A 14,218-nucleotide genomic window follows, 5' to 3' on the forward strand; every position below is an offset into this window, starting at 1 on the left:
CTGTCTTTGGGGTCGGGCGAGACTGGGTTGGAGCACAGCTCTGCCATGCGCACTCCCGGTGTCCCTTGGGTGAGGCACCCGACCTCTGCATGCCCAACATCTGGGATCCTGCGTAACCGTGCCTGCCTGGAAGGTTGTTTGGGGTTACAGTAAAGGACTGATAGGGTCAGGCCCCTCTTGGGGGCTGGTCCTTAGCCGTCATCTTGTTTGAAAGCCCTCAATAATGATTCTATAAGAAAAACATAACCTCCAAGATGCCCGTTCCCAGCCATCTTCAGGGGCTGGTACCATTTCAGTCTCTTCCTGTCCGAACTGCACAGCCAGGTGTTTTCTGCCAGTGGTGGAAGGAGAGGGGGCAGGTGGAGTGGGTCTCCGCTGGGAGGGCTTGGCCCCAAACCCAAGACTGGGCGAAGGTGGTCAGGTGGATGTTGGGGAGTGGTCTGGAAATTATCTGGTTACTGCTTTTCCCTCCCTTTAAATTGCTTTGACCTCAGGTGTGTCCTGCTGGGCCCATCAGGCTCTATTTGACGTTAGCGTCCCTAAGAGAAGCCCACAGTGGGAGCACAGGCTGGCAGCAGCCCCGCCTGCGTTGGGAGGAGCAGTGCTGCCAGGAGGCAGGAAGCCCTGTGGCCGCCCGCCGCCCAGCCGTGCCCGGGCAGTGACCTGCTGCACCTGGACAGTGCTGTTTCCATTTGGGCTGGGGCTCAGCCACTCCTTGTCCTGTCCTTGATGGTGCATCTTTTAATTGAACATATCCACAGGCTGCCGGTGAGGCCCTCCGCGCCTCCCCTTGCCCAGCCCCTTCCACCGTAATTCCAGCAAGTTGCAATTCCAACGGCCAGCCTCCAGTGCACAGAGACCAGCATTTTGCAGTGTGACCCTTTCCCTTCCTTTTCCTTTTCATGCTTCCTAGGAGGCGAGGGGATGAGGAAGGATTTGGGCCTTTTCACCACCTGCCAGGGCATTTTCCAATGAACAGAAAAATAGAACTTTGCCCAAGTTGGATAAGTAGCAGGCAGGACACAGGGCCGGTGGCCCTGTCCACTTAGCTTGTGGCCCCATTTCCTGGAAATGGAATTGTACCCACTGTCCTCCCTCCCAGTAAGTCTCCAGTATTTCTCTCATTTAATTTGTAAAATGATTTTATTTCTGTAGTTGAAATTCTGGTTGAATCTTGGATGGAAAGAGATGGGGGAAGACAAACTCTCTTGGATTTAATGGCTGCAACATGCTTCTTGACTCGTTGAAAACTATTTTCCATGTTTAGTGCCTTTGTAGCCTCCTGATCCCAAATTTTATTATTATTTTTTAATTCTTTGTCGTGGGAACCCTGGAGCCTTAGCCTGGCGGTACTGCTTCTCTGTGATCATTCTATACCTAGAGGGGACTAGCTGAGGATTCTGTTTGGAGTGTTTCTTTATCTAAATAATTGCTCTTGTTTGCGTCATTGTACTAAAATCCCTTGTGGACTCTGTAAAAGCTTAATCCTTAGAAATATTGAAAATCATCTGCAAGACGGAAGCGGGCCAGGCCTGCTGGAATTGTTTTTTTCTTTCTTCTCAAGCGTATTTAAAGGAAGATAGGCTTCTGATGCAGCAGCTCCACTGGTGAGGGTTTAGCCACTGACCCTCCCTTTCCTGTGGCCTCAGTTGCCTTCTCAGGGTGATAAATTCCAGATCACATGTGCACTTGTTTCTTCCGGCAACATGTGTTTTATGATAAAATTGTAGAGGATCCATTTGGACTTCCATAATGTAACTTGCTTAAATTTGCAATCAAAGTCATTTCGAAGCCCTGTGTCAATATTGGAAAGCGTCAGGCTGGCTGCAGAGCCAGCCCCTGTCCTGAACCAGTCCTTGTTCTAGAACCTGGCATGGCACCCTTTGTATTGACCTGCTGGCTCGCATTTTATTTGCTCTTTCAGCTGTGTGCAATGGATTGGCATTTCATCAGGGTTGGTTTAAGATCGAATTGGCACTGAAGCTGTCTTTTATTTTCCTTCTGTCCCTTTCTGGGGTGGGGGGAAGTCTTCCTAAATGTACCCTGGAGAGGAGTTAATTGGGAGATAGCGTAAGCTAGAGCTTCAGCCTGGAAGTCATTTTTAGCTGCAAGTTGGGAGGACTTGGTTGGCATGGGCAGCGATGTCATCAGTCCAGGGAGCTGTCACATGGCACAGAAGCTTTAGAGGTTTTATTTAGCTCCTAATCCTCCAGCTGGGAGAGTGAAGGTCTGTGCGCGGACCAGGCGGGAAGGGGGGTCCGGCTCGAGAGCAGCCTCCCTCCCTAGGACGGAACGGTTCAGAAAAGAGCTTCCATGCCACCACCAGCTCGGCGGGGAGGCCGCGTCACCGGGAGCGCGGTGTTCCATCTACTAAGGTTTCGGAGCGTTAATAATTTAGGCTGGACTTGGAAACGGGAAACCCCGGCTGGCCGCTCCGCCATCTCCGAGGGACTCGAGTACAGCCAGGTCTGGTTTTGATGGATGTAACTGAAGATTCATAAAGAGAGGTTCCCCCTCGCCCCTGGCCTCGCCAATGCCGGTGCCAAGCAGGCATATAAACATCGGCCATTCCCAGAGCTGGGATGCTGCGGAGTGGTACGAAGGCCCCTGGGAGCGCGGTGAGTGCGCGAGGCAGCCGGGGAGGAGAGGCTCCGTGACGGACGCAGGAGAGGGACCGTGGTGCGAGCCGCCGCGCCAAGCGCCCCAACCTTTCCAGGAGGCCTTCTGTGACGGCGTCGCTGCCAGGAAGATGGCCGCCCCCGGCTTTGCCTGGTACGACAGCAGGCAGGCGGTGGTGTCGGGGCGCCGCACCCTGCCGCTGCAGGACTACTACGGCCACCCACCCCTGAGCCCCCGGGACCCGGGAGCCGGCCCGGCGGGGCCTGGGTTTGGGGTGCTCGGCAGCAGGGTGACGTGGGAGCCGGGTCAAGGCCAGTCGCTTGCCCTGCGGGATGCTGGTCACCTGTATCGGGACCCTGGGGGTAAAACGATCCCTCAGGGACACCGGACACAGAGCAGGGTCCCCTCTCCCACATGGTATGGGGCAGAGCTGCCCGATATTGGGCCCGGGGCAGATGGCCCCACCTACCCCGCCCCGCAGGTCTACAGAGATGGCGGCCAGAGGCCGGACGACGCTGCCCCCGCCCGCCAGGCAGCCCCCACGTGCCTGGTGGTGGACCCCAGCGCGGCGGCCCCCGTGGTCAGCGGCCCGAGGCCGGCCCCCGGCGCTGCGACCCGAGGCTACGGGCCTGCCCAGGACAGCGTCCCCCCCAAGATGACCTTTGACGGTTACAGTTATGAAGCCGACTGCAGCAAAGGTGGCGCGGGGCCCGAGTTCCTGGCCCTGCTGCGGGCCGAAGGCGTGGCGGAGGGCACGCTCGCGGGCCTGCTGCAGCACGGCTTTGACTGCCCGGCTGTCCTGGCCACACTGGAGGACGCGGACATCAAGGCCGTCGCACCCAACCTGGGCCAGGCCCGCGTCCTGGGCCGCCTGGCCAGCCGCTGCCGGGCGGAGATGCAGCGGCAGGGCCCCCTGCCACGCGCGCGGTCCAGTAGCTTTGGCCACCGAAGCGAGCTGTTCCGGGGCGACTTGGCCGCCCTGGGGGCCGCCGCGGTCCTGCAGCCCCAGCCTGTGGGTTCCCTGCAGGCGGCGTCCCCCCGAGCTGGAGGCACTGCGCGCCGTCCTTCGAGCGCTCCCTCCCAGCACCTTCCAGAGACGACGGCTACGTACTCTGCTCCCGGGGTGGGCGCCACAGCCCCCCACTTGCCCTCTAACTCTGGGTACAGTTCTCCGGTGCCCTGCGCCCTGACCGCACGGCCGGGGCCCATGTACCCCCCGCAGGCCGGAGTGGCCTTGATAAACCCGGGCCCCCCGAACCCGCTCCACCCGGGCCCCAGGACGGCCTACTCCACCTTGTACACCGTGCCCATGGAGCTGCTGAAGCGCGAGCGCAGCGGGGCCGCGTCTCCCCTGCCCAGCCCCCGCGGCAGCCCCCAGCTCCTGCGGAAGCCCGGGCTCCCCGGGGAGCCGTCCACGCTCCCGCCGGCCAGCCAGAGTCTCCACAGCCCACACTCGCCGTATCAGAAGGTGGCCCGGCGGACGGGCGCCCCCATCATCGTGTCCACCATGCTCGCGCCAGAACCAAGTAACGCGGCCGCCCCCACCCCGTTCCTTAGCTCGGAGCGTTGGGCGGGCACCAGAGGGGCATAGACCTTAGCGTAGGGTAGTGGGTCCTTGAGTTTTTAGAGGTCACGCCCCGTGTGCACACACGCTGTCGAGCAAGAAGGCGGCGGCGCTGTGGCCGCCTTCCAAGCTGGCGGATTGACACAGGTCCTTCTGGGTAAAAGCGAGTTGTGTATCAGGCCAATCTGTCGGGGCGGTGTTGCTTCCTCCTCTCGATTCAGAGCTGCCGAGGCGCGCTCGTTGTGTGTTACCTTCACAGCGGCGAGCACAGCCCTCGGCCACCGTCCAGAAGAGCCCCGAGCCTCTGCTCCCGGAGGGGCGGCGGCTCCTCTGGCTCCCGTTCCCGGGGCAGCTTCCGGGAAGGCAGAAGCATTTCGTCAGGTGCCTCCTGTAAATGGGGTGCCGTCGGCTCGTCGTTAGCAGTGGGTGCTGGTGTGGAAAGCTGCTTCCCACGGCAAGGTCTGCACCCGGTACCGGCGGCGGCGGTTAGCTGTCGTGCAGATAGGAGCGCGTGTGTTTCCAGGCTTGTGTGTTAAACAAAGCAAGATGTTGAAATCCCTACAAGCGCCGTGTTTCAAAAACAGATTTTGTCTCATCTTTGAAAATACAGTTGGGAATTCTGCTTGGTTGTCGGGAGGAATATATTTCCACGTTGAGGAAAGGGAGAAGAGACGCTAGGTACTTTTCCTGAAAGCAGGAGCCAGATCAAATTCACCCATGTGTTTCTTTGGACATTGTAGAGGAACTTCCTGGCAGACGTTCTCGGAACATTCGGATATTTTTTTTTTTTAGCTCTGCCATCTTAATGAAAATTTAAAATGTAAATCGGTCTTCTTCCTTTTAAACCTACTTCCCCCTTGTCTCAGACCCACATCATAACTTAGAAAACGAAATTCTCTTTAGAGGAGTTTGTTCTGAGTAATTTACCTTATACGCTTGGAGGGGGGGGTGAAAATCTTGTGGGAAAAAAAAAAATCAGATCTCCCTTTTTGAGTCTGCCCTGAAACAACTGCTGGCAAACGCCGGAACGTTCCGTTTCCGAGACCTGGCTGGCACCGCCGTGGCTCACCCCGATTGAAGGGGCAGTTGCTGCTCTGCAGGGTTGGCCCTCCCTGCAGGCTCTTCGTGGTTGTAAAAGGGAGACGGTAACCGCTGGATTTTCTGTTGCCCTCACTGCAGTCTGGCTTCGTCTTGTATATTTTCTTAAATCCGACCATACAATCTATTTGATCTTTTTTCTTTTCCCATCAATGCGTGACAGGAGCACGTTGGGTAATTTGGGAGGGGGGCCCTTCTGCCTCACAAGTCAAACATTCTTTCTTTGCAGCCAACTCATTTGCATGGCGATGACATTTGTTGCTCCAGTAATTTCATCTGATAATGACCGGGCTTGTGAAGCGGATCTGAAAACATATTCCTTAATTATGTGTTGCTAGGCGACAGGAGGGTTTGGTCATAATCGCCGAAAGATTATCTCCTCATTGAAGTCGTGGAAAGGCTCTGCCGAGGGGAGGACCTGCGAAATCACCTCGTTTTCCTTTTTTTCTATTTAGTTTGCACCCCCTTCTAACAAAAAACATTCGCTGTTATTTGGGTATGGGGTGAGGGATGTTCTTTAGGTCGTTTGGCGTGAGATGGTTAACACACCGTTTTGCAGCCCAAAGGATATTGATTTTTTTTTTATTTCAGTGGCATGGCAGCGGGCCAGTTCCAGTGAAGTCTGCAGAGTCGGAAGTCTGCCAGCAAATAAATTTCTCTGTCAATAATTTATCCCAAAGCAGTAGTTTTCCTCCTCGTTCCTTATTGCCCATTCAGTGTGTCATTGTCTCCCTCCCCCATGGGGGGGGTGGCAGAGGACAGGTACTTAGCTTCCTTCTCTGCTAGCTTTTCAACCTATATCCGGGGCATTTTGAGTGGTAGTTTTCATGGAACCAACAGCCGGGCTTGGATCTATTGAAAGCAGCCCAAAACTAGATGGTGTCTCTACAAGACCACTCTGGCTGCTTCTCCTTCGCCCCTGCATCCCCTGGGCGGGAAGGCCACTTGACCCCCTGAGAGGATAACATTTACATTTGAGAAAAGTACCCCGAGTCTGCACTGACCCAAGTGCAGGACCTGGACCTTACGTCAGGCCAGCCCGTCCCTGGAGTGCCGCGCTGGAAGATGGTGCGCTTTTCACCCAGCAGCGCCGTCCTCAGCAACAGAGCCTGCAGGAATGCGTCCTGGACTTGGTGATTGCATAACTGAAGGGACGGGGGTGTCGGCGCGTCTGCAGTAGGTTTTTAGGGGTCTGCTTTTATTTCTACATGCTTTGACTCTCTTCATCCGTTTGATTTACTTGTTGATCAGTTTTATCTCAGTTGGCTTTGAGCATGTGAATAATCCCTCTTTGCGAAGTCCAGTCCGTGGTCCAGGAAGTTAAGTGTGAAAAGGCGAGGCAGGCTGAGACACCGGCACGCGCTGACCGCGAGGGGCACCGTAGCACACCTGCGGGAGCGGCAGTGCCTGGTAAATCCGCTCCCGCTCAGGCTGACCCAGCAGGCTGGAGCAGGCCTGTGGCCTCCCGGCTGCGCTGTAGTCCAGCCAGGCCCCCGCCCGCTCGCCACATCACGTGCCATCAGTCCTCGTCAGGGCTTGCTGTCACAGAGCCCTCCCGGTGACAGATGCCGTGGAAAGCCTTGGGCAGATGACGGTGCTGCGGCCATTGTCGTATTTTTTGTCCTCCCAGGATACAGCAGCTCAATAAATAGCTGGTGGGGGGGCTCCAAGAGGGGTGGCCACGTCTGGGAAACGAGGGCTTTTCTTCCAGCCGTTTTTCTGTATACAGCCGAGTCAGTGAAGTCTCAGGTGTCCCCACCCCTCTACCGGGCTTGCCGCCCATGTCCTTTCAGGAACGTTGCTGCCTGGTGGTGGCGATGTCTGCCCCAAAGTAGGTCTCCAGCACAGGGCGCTGCTTCCCAGCACTGTGGCTTATGCACCCCTGGTCTCCAGGTAGAGACACGCCCCATTGGAAACGTGTAACCTGGTGGACGCGGGCCGCTGGCTGCTCCCATTGGGCCCCACCTGCCCGGCGTCCCCTCGTGCGCCCTCCAGTGTCCTGGCTTCCTTCCAGGCTCCGTCTGCACACAGTTCTGGGGAGCTGACAGCACTCTGGTCTCGTGGTCACGCCGAGGCCATCAGATGGGGTCAAAGGCCAGAACGCTGGAGCCCCCCCCTCAATGGCACCAATCCACAGCCTGGGGAGCGAGCTCAGCTGGCCCCGCAGAGCAGGGGAGCCTGACTTTGTCATGGCCATTCGGATGGACTTGGCCAGGCAGCGAACAGATTTGAGGAGAGGCAGGAACCCTTCCCCCCCGAGCGGCCCACCCACCTCGCGGGGTCTGGGCCTGACTTTGGGGATTCACTCGTTCGCCCCATCAGCATCGACCACGCCCCCGCTGCGTGCCAGGTGCTGCAGCAGGCGTTGAGGCTCCCGGGCAGACGTAGCCCAAGCCTTGGCTCCAGGCACCCCCAGGTTAGGTCGTGCGGGGTCTGATGCAGGAAAGGACAGTTACTGTGACGTGTAACCAGGCGCACCCCAAAGTGATCCCAGGGTCCTGGAACCCCGGGTCCTCCCACTCCCCGCATCCTAGGAGTGTGTACACGGTGGCAGGGATGCCAGCGGGGTGCAGGTGCCGCAGCTGGAGTCGGGTGTGAGAGGTTGAGGTCAGGGTGAAGCAGGAGGGAGGCGGAGCCTGGGGCGGGCGTGCAGGTGCACAGCATGCGTGGCTGGCAGCGGCGAGGCTGGGTGCTCTGCGGTGCCAGCGGCATTCCTCCACGGTCCAGAGAGTTCAGCATAGCGCAGCAGAGGCCGGGGGACTTGTCCAGGGCCCCGGAAGAAAGGTCTTGGTTCCAGGGTCTGGCGGCTGAGACTTTCCAAGGAGAACCGTCTCGAGCATGGGCAGTGTCACTTCGGTGAGGCGTGTCTGGACTCCGTCCACACACCCGGAGCCCAGAAGTTGCTGTCTGGTTCTTGTTTCTGCCCCTCCAAGTTGCCTCTTCCTGCATAAGAACCCCCGAGGGCGGCTGCTCCCGGTCCTCTGAGGGACCCACGCGTCCCACCCCTAGGTGAGAACGCTCCGGGCTGACCGCGCCCTTCCGGGCCGAAGCCGTCACGCCTGTCGTTTACCGTCCCCGGGAACACGATTTCAGCCCCCGGGCCGCAGGGACGTAGGTAGTATGACGTGTGACGCGGAGGTGTGGAGCCTGGTGTGCGTTAGCGCCCCCACTCCCCAGCCGTGTGTGCTTGGGCACGTGTCGTGTTCTCCATGCCTCCACTCCCGTATCTGTCCACGGGGTGTAAGCATTGGACCTGCCTCATCGGGTTCTCGGGGATGAGCAAGCGAGTAGAGGCAGAGGAGGGCATGTGTGTCCAGGTTGGTTGAACCTTCTGGCCTCTTTCAGGACCTGCGGGGCGTCGGCCAGAGCCTGGGCCTGCTTTGAAAGTGGTGGCTTCATCATCATCGTCGTCTTCGGCCACTTCAGGCCGGAAGGCCGTGCACCAGGCTGCTGGCGCACTTGGGGCTCTGTGGCTGGACTTACCCGCCCCCCCATCAAGTTTCTCCTCTGGCCCTTTGTGGGTGGACTTGTCCTTTCCATGGAGGGGAAAGCACTGGGGCAAGTGACGCCCAGAGCAGCTGGACAATGACTGGGCTGGCTGGAGGGGTCCCACCCCTGTGCCGGGTGGGTCCCCAGGCCGCAACGCCAGGCCCAAGTCCTGTCAAAGTCTCACAGACCTTTTTACGAGACCAGGTATCCAGGAATTCCTGTCAACTCAGCCGGCATATGGCACACCCTGCCTTGGCCCTGCAGGCTGGGAATTTGTCCCCCGATAGCGCCATCAGTGAAACGGGCTCACAGCCCCGCTTCCGAGGGCGGCCTGGCGTGGCGGTGACAGCGCGGTTCAAGAAGGGTGGTTCGCCCCGCCCTTCTCTCTAGGCAGGGTCGGGGAGTTTTTCACGGGAGGGAGGGTTAGCCCGGCTCTGCCCGAGTGCCTGTCCCCTGACCTGCAAGGTCAGGGCCTGCAAGGGCCCGGGGCTGGTTCTCACCTCGCCTCTGGTTTGTCGGGAGTCCTGTGGGCCGCCCTGGACTGAAGCTGCCCTAGGTGGAGAGAGTGGGGCTGACGGTGGGTTCACGTTTTGTGCCCCTCGCCGTCCCCCTCGCTCCTCCAGGGCCGTTGCTTCTCCTAAACCTCGGGAGGCGAGCCCGTATCGAATGCACAGGTCAGGTTTTCCCACCCTCTGCGGAAGGCCACTGGGAGATTGCCACAGTGTGGGCAGGAGCTCCCGAGCCAGCACAGGCATGCACCTGCCGGGAGACCCGGGTCTCCTCGTCAAAGCAGCAGGCCCCCTTCCCCACGCTGCTTGAGCTCTTGAGTGCTTACGTCCCTGCCTCCTGCCTTTCGACCCGGGACCCCACCCCACGGGCACCTTCTGAGCTGTTGCGGCTCAGCCGTGGTTCTGGGCTTGGGCAGCAAGACTTGAAGTCCTCATTGGCTTTGGATGTCAGGTGGTAATTTGGGGGGGGGGGGATTTTTTTTTTTTTTTTTTTCACTTTTTTGGTCGTGTCCTCTGAAGCACTAAAATCTGTAATTTAGGTGAAGTCCAGTTTATCGATTTCTCTTTTTTCTTTTGTTGCTGGTGCTTTTTGGCATTATAAGAAACCATTGCCTCATGCAAGGTCTCAGGGATTTGCAAAATCCTTATGTTCTCAAGTTCCATAGTTTCAGCTCCTACATTTAGGTCTTTGATTCATTTTTAATGACCTTTTATATACATTGTGAAAAGTAGACCCAACTTCCTTCTTTTTTTTTTTTTTAAGACTTATTTATTTCTCTCCTGTCCCCCCACCCCAGTTGTCTGTTCTCAGTGTCTATTTGCTGTGTGTTCTTTCTTTGTCCGCTTCTGTTGTTTTCAGCGGCACGGGAATCTGTGTTTCTTTTTGTTGCATCATCTTGCTGAGTCATCTCTCCATGTGTGCGGCGCCATTCCTGGGCAGGCTACACTTACTTGCACGCTGGGTGGTTCTCCTTACAGGGCACACTCCTTGCGCGTGGGACTCCCCTACGCAGGGAGTGCCCTGCATGGTAGGGCACTCCTTGCACACATCAGCACTGAGCCTGGGCCAGCTCCACACAGGTCATGGAGGCCCAGGGTTTGAACCATGGACCTCCCATGTGGTAGACGGACGCCCTATCCACTAGGCCAAGTCCACTTCCCCCTGCCACTTTTGCTTTCCAGGTTGCCGACATGGGGACCTGGCAGGGCCAACTGATGTTGCTGCACGTGAGATTTCTTAGTTTCTGCAATGAACTGTATAAGAAAGATAGAAGTGAAAAAAGTCAATATGTATTAACAGGAACTTTTTCAGATGTTGGGAGCAAATTTCTTGTCCCCAAGATTATATATAGCCATGAATTCTAAAGCTGGTCTATAGATAATCTTTTCAATATGTGGTTTTGTTCTGTTTTGTTTTAGTTCTCCAAAGAGAGAAATCCATACCTGATTTAGTCCATGGTAGAGATAAAGACCCAGGATGTGATTAAATGGGCTCCCCCCCCCCCCCCCCGCCACCACCCCTGAGGCTGACTCACACAAAGGACTTTCTAAATGTTTTTTCATATAAAGGAAAAAACCAAATCCATGTCCACTGAGACTGGCTCTCTCCCTTGCTCAAGGAATGAGTTCTGTGATGGATAGCACACTGCAGCTAACTTGAGCCTAGAGGTGGTGCACAGCATGTGAATTCAGCCGTGCTACCCAAGTTGCTGAGCGCGTGAAATCAAGCCTGCAAACGTGGCTCCCCACCAAGGGGGTGGGTGGTCCTTGGGGCACAGCCTCCCGTGTGCAGCTGAGGATTTCTTTGACCCTAGGATGGGTTTGCAAATGCAGGCAGGACAACTTGTGGCTCAGACACGGGAAGAGCTGTGCGAGGAAGCCTGGGTGTGCCTTTGTGGAGCAGGTGAGGGTCTGGACTGGGGTCTGGCGGGGCAGGCAGGGGCAGCCTTCTCGGTCTAGTCTATGGAGATAGATGGAAAATAAAGCCACCTCTGGAGTGGCGGCTTAAACCCAAGGTTCACGGTGTCTTCCCTCCCCACCCCCCGCCTGTACTTCTCCCCTGCGGCTGCCCACCACGTGCCGGTGGGTGCCCACGGCTGCCTTGTGACTGCGTCTCCCAGGGTCCCGTCTTTACCGAGGCTGCTGAGCTCGTGTGGGCAGGTTTGGGGCCCCGCTGGGCTGTTAACGGCACTACAGTGTCTTGGCCAGACGGCGTGCCCGCCCCTTCCTCCGTCCAGTGCGGCTTCCTGTTAACAGGAGCTCTGCCTGGGGAATCGAGTGTCGCCAAGCCAGGCCTGGGCCCATCCACTGTCCCTCCATCAGAAGAGCTTTAAGCCGACCTCTCAACCTAGAAATGTCCCAGTGGGGTTTTCCCTTAGGTGCGTCTTTTTATTTTATTTTTTTTTAAAGATTTATTTGGAATTTTTCCTCCCCCCCCCCCCCCAAGTTTGTCCACGCTCTGTGTTTTTCTGTGTCCGCTTCCATTCTTGTCAGTGGCACCGGAAATCTGTTTCTTTTTGTTGCGTCATCTTGCTGTGTCACCTCTCTGTGTGCAGCGCCATTCCTGGGCAGGCTGCACTTTCTTTTGCACTGGGCGGCTCTCCTTACGGGGCGCACTCCTTGCACGTGGGGCTCCCCTTCATGGGGGACACCACTGCGTGGCGCATCAGCACTGCGCATGGGCCAGCTCCACACGGGTCAAGGAGGCCCTGGGTGTGAACCCTGGACCTCTGATGTGGTAGGCTGACGCCCTATCCTTTGAGCTAAGTCCACTTCCCAGATGCCTGTTATATGAAGGAGTAAGCATGACTTTGTGATGCGCTCCAGTGTTTCCCTGAAAACCCGGGTCTCGAGGCTGCAGTGCTTTAAAAGTCATTCAATTTTTAAGACAAAGTTAGAGGACAAGAGAGGCGGGGGCGCTGCTGTGCCTGGGAAGTCTGCTGCCAGGCCTGTCCGGGGCCCCTGGGCCGTGGCTGGAGGACCCTGCCGGCCGGCTAGCCTAGGAAAGGACCCTTGAGATGCACCCCCCTTGTGTTTTAGGACCACAGGGCAAACGAGTTAGCTTCCCGCCCAGGGCTGTCTTAGCAGGGACAGAGGCGTCACTTTGTTTCTGTGGGCGTCTGGCCAGGATGGTGAGAAAGAAGCCTGTGCCTCCAGGCTCTGCCACGGTCTTGGGTGGTGTCGGGTCCCTCGGGGCCCACGACGTGGGTGAGCTCAGCATCAGTGCGTTCCTGCTGGTTGACCAGGTGGTGCCGCTCGGCCAGCCCTGAGGCCCGGGACTCCAGGACACGCATCTCCTGGTTGGTGCTGCTTCCTGCCCTTCCCAGCTCCAGGCAGAACTCCCAGAGGCTGCCTGGGAGCAGGAGGGACCCTGGAGATGGGAGGGGGGCAGCCCAAGCGCCCGCTGTCTGTGGGTGGGCATGACCTCCTGAGGATCGGGATGCCCGCAAGCAGACAGGCCAGCAGCCCCCCGGTGCTCGTTGCCTGCCTCTGCCGTGGGCCTCTGGAGCCGTCTCTTTTCTCGTCTTTATTTCGTTTTCATTTTATTTTTCTCAAACATTCCCATCTATTGTTGCCCTGGGCACATTTTTTTTAGAACTTCAGAAAATTCAAGCGAAATGCCACCATGGCCTCTGCCGAAGTCCCCACGCTTGGGCAGTGAGTCACCTCCTTGCAGATACCCGAGGCCGGGCTGCCCGATGCCACCCCATCTGCAGGAACAGGAGTGGACAGAGACCCCGAAACCAGGTGTGGGCCCCAAGTGAGCGTTGGGCCGGGGTACAGCAGGTGCAGGGCCTCTTGCTTCCATGGGCTCTAGGTCACAAGCCCTAAGGCAGAGGGTAGGACACAGGCTCTTACAGGGACCAGCCTGTCACGGGCTCACGCGGGAAGACTCTGTCTTGAGAACAGACAGCTCGTGTGGACACTCAAACCAGCCGTCACACTCCTCTGCCGGGGCCGGACTCTAGCTGCAAAGAGCGAATTGGAGGGAAAGTGATGGCCTGTGCAGGGTGTTGTCAGTCACGCGTTCACGAGGACGGTCCCCACCCTGCCAGTTTGTTCCCTGGCATCATTAAGGGGTTAAACCAACGATTTTAGAGCTCTCATGGTAGGTGAGAGTCTCCTGCGTCTGCGCTGCGCCGCTGTCCTGTCCTCGCTGGACCCCCTAGAGCTGCTGCCCAAGGATGGAGAAAACACTTGTCTCTCAGGTCTAACAAAAGCCCAAAGAAGGGGACGTACGGCCATGAGTACACACCCTACACATCTTGGGTATTTTTCTAGGAAAAACACCTGCCTTGGAGAGCTTGGGTTGGTGCACACGTGCTTTCCGTCTGGACTTCCTACGGCTCTGGGACCTGGTGGCTTTATGGTCCCTGCAGGCCGTTCAAGAGGGACACGACCGTATTCGCACCTCCAGCCAAGACTGCCAGTGGTGACAGATGCCAGGGGACCCTGACCCCCAGCAACGGCAGGCAGTGGAGATGCTGGCTTTCCCTGGTGGTGTCCATTGTGGCCCCGTCCTCTGAGCTCCCTGGGGTCTGGAGGATGTGCTGCCTCCTTCCAAGCCCGTGCCTTTTTTTTTTTTTTTTAAGATGTATTTATTAATTTCTTGCCTCCTCCCCCACCCCGGTTGTCTGTTCTCTGCGTCTTCTTTGTCCGCTTCTGTTGTCAGCGGCACGGGAATCTGTGTTTCTTTTTGTTGCGTCATCTTGTGTGTCAGCTCTCCGTGTGTACAGCACCATTCCTGGGCAGGCTGCACTTTCTTTCGCGCTGGGCGGCTCTCCTTACGGATGCACTCCTTGCGCATGGGGTCCCCTACGCAGGGGACACCCCTGTGTGGCAGGGCACTCCTTGCACGCATCAGCACTGGGCATAGGCCAGCTCCACACGGGTCAAGGAGGCCCGGGGTTTGAACCGCGGACCTCCCATGTGGTAGATG

The 14,218-nt window shown here is 57.5% G+C and overlaps 1 protein-coding gene across 1 annotated transcript in view; it reads left to right on the top strand.

The window, feature by feature from the left end:
- The first annotated feature begins 2,170 nt into the window (after window positions 1–2,170).
- Window positions 2,171–14,218, top strand: part of CTBP2 (C-terminal binding protein 2) — a 31,068-nt gene continuing 19,020 nt past the window's right edge. The window contains exon 1 of the mRNA XM_004446660.5: window positions 2,171–4,145. Coding sequence (XP_004446717.2) covers window positions 2,534–4,145 — 1,612 coding nt within the window. The 5' untranslated portion in view covers window positions 2,171–2,533. The remainder of the gene's footprint in view (window positions 4,146–14,218) is intronic.

This window comes from Dasypus novemcinctus, chromosome 6 (genome assembly GCF_030445035.2).
Source record: "Dasypus novemcinctus isolate mDasNov1 chromosome 6, mDasNov1.1.hap2, whole genome shotgun sequence".
NCBI lineage: Eukaryota > Metazoa > Chordata > Mammalia > Cingulata > Dasypodidae > Dasypus > Dasypus novemcinctus.